The sequence below is a fragment of the Silene latifolia genome, unplaced genomic scaffold, assembly GCF_048544455.1.
Source record: "Silene latifolia isolate original U9 population unplaced genomic scaffold, ASM4854445v1 scaffold_589, whole genome shotgun sequence".
Classification (NCBI taxonomy): domain Eukaryota; kingdom Viridiplantae; phylum Streptophyta; class Magnoliopsida; order Caryophyllales; family Caryophyllaceae; genus Silene; species Silene latifolia.
Window position 1 is genome coordinate 27946 of NW_027413498.1, and position 5306 is coordinate 33251.

At 38.4% G+C, this 5306-nt stretch overlaps 2 protein-coding genes across 2 annotated transcripts; one reads left to right on the forward strand and one right to left on the reverse strand.

Annotated features, from left to right (window-relative positions):
• The first annotated feature begins 555 nt into the window (after nt 1-555).
• On the forward strand, nt 556-3024 carry LOC141639898 (uncharacterized). The gene is made up of 3 exons (XM_074448880.1): nt 556-1051; nt 1703-1809; nt 1941-3024. Exons 1-3 carry the CDS (start codon nt 638-640, stop codon nt 2668-2670), a joined length of 1251 nt encoding a protein of 416 aa, XP_074304981.1. The 5' UTR covers nt 556-637; the 3' UTR covers nt 2671-3024.
• Nucleotides 3025-3755: 731 nt separating this feature from the next.
• LOC141639899 (homoarginine-6-hydroxylase 2-ODD-C23.1-like) lies at nt 3756-5306 on the reverse strand (the record flags this gene model as incomplete). The annotated part of the gene is given in 4 exon segments (XM_074448881.1): nt 3756-4040; nt 4127-4216; nt 4297-4377; nt 5273-5306. Coding segments are annotated over 4 exon segments (334 nt in total), but the record flags the coding sequence as incomplete, so codon positions are not given.

A 5306-nucleotide genomic window follows, 5' to 3' on the forward strand; every position in this document is an offset into this window, starting at 1 on the left:
CATTTTACCAACAAAATGGCTACATTTCGATTAGTCTGCAAAACATTTTTTTTACTTAATCAATTAAATTATCAGCTCTTAATTTTCATTTATATTTTAAGCTAATTTTTTAGGTTTCAGTTAATTGTTCAGTTAGTATGACTAATGAAATTTAAGATATAGTATATCAATTATTTTTGTGTTATTAATATTAATATACGTAATTATTTACATTGTGTATTTTGAGTATCACCAACTTATATTAGAATAATCTTATTAAAACAAATTTAATCTACTTATATTAGGATAATTTTATTAAAATATTAAGAAATCTACTTTTATTAGGATAAAATTTGTTTCGAAATCTACCCTTATTAGGAATTCTAAAAAATTTCGATTCTTTAATATTGCTCGAAAAGTTCGAAATCTATTCTTGTTAGGAATTCTAAAAAATTTGAACTCTCTAATATCGATTCGAAAAGTTATAACTTTATATATATCTCAATATCGATTCGAAAATTTCTTGCTTTATATATATATATATATATATATATATATATATATATATATGTATTGATTGATTAAAACCCATATACCCCTCCCCAAAGAGAAGCAGCGAATATTGGGCAGCGATGAGCAACGCCGCATCCAGAAACTGATGAGAATCTGTGTTTCGTATCCTCATCTGCGGCGCACAATTCTCCAACTACCACTACGACTCTTGTCTACTATGGCGTCTCCACAACACAACCTCGACGACCTCCTCTGCTCTCCTTCACCGGGCCCCATCACCACCACCACCACGGAGGGGACACAAGGAGAAAACCCAAGCTCGGCTCCATACCCGAACGGGTACTTGACCGGGGAGGCCCATATTGAACGGGCCTGGGCCCATTGGACTAAGCTGGGCCGCCCCAAGACGGTAGTTGCTCCCATGGTGGATTGCTCCGAGCTTCCCTTCAGGATGCTTTGCCGTAAGTATGGCGCACAGGCTGCTTATACGCCTATGTTGCACGCTAGACTGTTCTCCGAGTGCGAAAAGTATCGATCCACCGAGTTCTCCACTTGCAAGGTCTCTTTCTTACTTTATCGTCTCTTTACTCTTTCGTCTCCAGCTTTTCTTTATCTTTTATATTCATTGTAAGTCAAAGGTAAACAAATGATTTAGTGGGAGGTAGTTGCCATCTGACTTTATGTATGAGTTCATCTCTTTTAATGATAGCCATAAATGAGGTGCCTAGACTATTATACAAGGATTGTCCAATTAGAGCCAATGTAGTTCTCTGAGTTGGGTTATTCCGAAACAGCTTCTTTGTGTTGCTAACACAATGGTAAGGCTAACTACCTCCCACGCCCTTTATCCCACAATTTACGGGAGCCATTGAGGCAGTCTTATTGTCTATCCTGTCTTTGCATTATAGATCATACATTCATACCCCAGTACTAATTTTACCTTGTATAATACTGCCTTAACTAGTGGTAATCCACAATTATGTGGAATAGGTTATGATGTCAAGCCATCTGTGTTACTCAGACTCGGTTTGCAATATTTAACATGTGCACATCCAAATGCTGGACATTGCTATTTTATGAAAAGTATGCATGCTTTTTCTTTTTCTAAATCTAATTGGCATTCCCCTGTCGGAGTGTTGGCTCTCGGACACGGATAGGCAAAGGTAATATGAGAAATAATAGTAATTGATGTGTCATAATATGCGTGCAGGAGGATCGGCCATTGTTTATCCAATTCTGTGCCAATGATCCGAATATCTTACTTGAAGCTGCCAGCAGGGTGGAAACATTATGTGACTATGTTGATATTAATCTCGGGTAAGCTGTATTGATTAATTCTGCTACTTCTTGATTTGCATACCACCACTGTAAATATTTACTTTGAATACCTACGTTTGCATGGAACATTTGGTCGGCGCTCAAATGACTGTATTACATTCTATTTGCAGCTGTCCTCAGCGTATTGCTCGACGGGGTAATTATGGAGCCTTTTTGATGGACAACCTCCCTCTTGTACGGTCCTTGGTGGAAAAACTAGCTCAAAATCTTCAGGTTCCTGTTTCCTGCAAAATCAGACTTTTCCCAAAGATGGAAGATACTATAAGCTATGCCAAAATGCTGGAGGAAGCTGGTTGCTCTCTTTTAGCTGTTCATGGTCGAACTAGGGATCAGAAGGACCAGAGGAAAATTAGGGCTGATTGGAGTTCAATCAAGGAGGTCCGAAATGCCATTCAGATCCCAGTTCTTGCCAATGGAAATGTTAGACACATGGATGATGTCGACGACTGTTTAGAGGCAACTGGTTGTGAAGGTGTACTTTCTGCTGATGCCCTTCTTGAAAACCCAGCCCTTTTTGCTGGTTTCCGAACTAATGAATGGGTTGATGATAGTGAGGCAAACTTTATAAAAGGAAAGTTAGACCAAGCAGAACTGCTCACCGAATACCTGAAATTTTGCGAGAAGTATCCTGTGCCGTGGAGGATGGTTTGTGCTCATGTTCACAAGATGCTAGGGGAGTGGTTTCGATTGCAACCCCAAGTGCGTGAGGAACTCAATGGGACTAGGCTAACATTCGAATTCCTTTACAAATTGATTGATCAGCTTCGACAGCTTGGTGTTAGTATTCCACTTCATTTGAAGGATAAATGTGGCTCTGTGAACATGGTGGCTGAAAACTAAGATGGACCAGTGTAACATGTGAATGTGACCCCGCCAGGTCTCCATTAAGCTCATATTTAAGCAGATGCCGGCTTGCTTTTGTGGCAAATCACTCGAGTGCTGAAATTTATGATCTCCAATCAGTTACAAAAAACTTGCATTATTTATAAAAGAGATTTGGATACTTTCTACAATAGCTAAGAATGTAATGTGCTTGGCTTCTGTAGTTACATGTAGCATTAGCTTAAAACAATTTTGTATTGGAAATACGTACACGAGATCGTATTCCACATTGCTGTATTAGCAAAAAGTTTTAACCGACTTTTAGCGAGTCCATTTTTGAAATAATGGTCAAAAATAAAATATTTGTCGTTTTGGGTCGGTTTTGAAAATATTTGTCAAAATGGTGTCCACGTAGGCTCGGGATTTCTAGACCTGAAACACGCCACTACTAATGGCGTGTTTTGTGAAGGAAACACGCCATTAGTAGTGGCGTGTCTTTACAACAATTTTTTTCCTCAACTGACTGAACTTAAAAAAAAAAAAAGAAAAAAAAAAAGAATTACACAAGACACGCCATTAGGGGTGGTGTGTTTCCCCTCCGAAACCCGCCATTCCCAATGGCGTGTTTGTTTTAGTCCATTTTTTAATGAAGTTTCTTTCCGTACTCATTATAAACACGCCATTTGTAGTGGCGTGTTTTAGGTCCAGAAATCCCGAGCCTACGTGGACACCATTTTGACAAATATTTTCAAAACCGACCCAAAACAACAAATATTTTATTTTTGACCATTATTTCAAAAATGGATTCACTTTTAGCAAGCTTTGTGGTATAGTGCCTTAAAAGTAGATCGAGGAGTACACCTCTTATTTAGTCATTTTGCTATAAATCCCCAGTGGTAATTTTATCCCAATCCACTGTAGATTATAGTATCTGCAATCTATCAATTTCCTCTTTAGGTGACTGCCAATTTTACGAGTTTGTTGGATTAAATTGATCCATATTCATTAGACCAAGATCTGCAGACGATATGATTCCAAGGATTAATTTGCTATTATCGCCAAGGAGCTTGAGAACTTCCCTTGGTATTCCAGTGCGTCAAAGATGAGACTGAAGTCAGTGGTCTAATATAAAGATGAAACAAAAACACATCTCGATTGTGATAGAGGAGTTTGTACAAAGATACTCTTATTTCTGTATGCACACCCTTGAAATTCGTTAATTTCGAAAATTATTTCTGTATACACACCCTTGAAATTCGTTAATACCGAAAATTATTCTTCACTTTAGAGACTAAATGCTCCCCATAAACAGCACGCCCAAGTTTCTTAATCCCTCCAGATTTCTGCACACAGATCTCCATGGGCTCAATTGCTGCATCAAAATTTGTCTGCACATTCAACGGAAGTTCTGTTAACTCTCACTCAACTATGACTGTATGAGAGGGGTAAATAACTATGATGAAAGAGGGCTAACCTCGTAGAAGTAAGCTACACAGATCCGGTATTTTGGGGAATTATTGATGACCCGATGTAGAGTTGACTCATACATTCCATTGGTCAAAATCTGTAAAATAGGAAACTTAAAATAATTCAAAAAATGCGTGGCAACTGTCGGGGTAAGGTAAAAAACGGTATGGCAAACACCTTCAGCATATCCCCAATGTTGCAGACAAATGTGCCAGGGATTGGCGGAGCCCAAATCCACTCTCCTGAATGATTCCGAACCTTCAACAACATTTGAGCTCAATCAAAACCAAGATGGCTACCGAAACTAAAATTTGAGAGCCTTGCATAATACTGTAGTAAAGTATGTCACTCTTATTGCTAATTGTGTATATGCCAAAATGTCGGATTCGGGCACCTTAAAGGGAGTGTTAGATGTTCGTACCCTTGTATCAATGTCAGTGTTGACATGATACTTGATGAAAAGTAAAGGGTCTGAGCAAGATAGGTAAAATAACACTGTATTGGATAGGGTTTAAGGTCTACCTATGATCTCAACTCTCAACTCACAAAGATATACAAACAAAAGAGGTCATTTGTCCCTGACACTCCATATCCGAAAGAGAATACAATTATATGCTGACATGTTGATCTCTATCTGTGAATTCATTTCATAACCTTGATAAGACTATTTTGGTTTGCAATCAGCCTCAAAACATGTTATCATATTTGTCATTCATTTGCAGTTCATCATATACTCAAACGAACATCATAAGACGTGTGCTAGTTTGAGAACAATGTTACTTTAGGGTCGCAAATAGGTACAAAATACCAAAAAAAATGAACAATCAGTCCATTCACGCATAAACCTAGCAAAAACCAGCCTGAAACCCGAATTGACCCGGTCTGGCCCATTTGATAGCCTTGAGTTGACCTTTACCGACTTGCCCATAAATGACTTGATAATAACACACCAAAAACGTACCCTAACCCGAAATGATTCAACCCTATCCAAATACAAACATACCTGATCTGACCCGTATCAAACAACCCGTGCCTAACCTGAAGGACCTATTTGCCAGGTCCAAGATTCTAATCTTGGAAGGAAATAACATGAAGGCAAGTACATATCATTTCAAAGATTACTTGAAGAAGAACTCAAGAGACAATGACATACCTGAAGAGCTGTTACATCCTCATCCTGATTGACT

Coding starts and splice junctions, on each gene's coding strand:
- LOC141639898 (XM_074448880.1), top strand. CDS start 638: ATGAGAATCTGTGTTTCGTATCCTCATCTGCGGCGCACAATTCTCCAA. Junction 1,052..1,702: donor CCGAGTTCTCCACTTGCAAG/GTCTCTTTCTTA, acceptor ATATGCGTGCAG/GAGGATCGGCCATTGTTTAT. Junction 1,810..1,940: donor TATGTTGATATTAATCTCGG/GTAAGCTGTATT, acceptor TTCTATTTGCAG/CTGTCCTCAGCGTATTGCTC.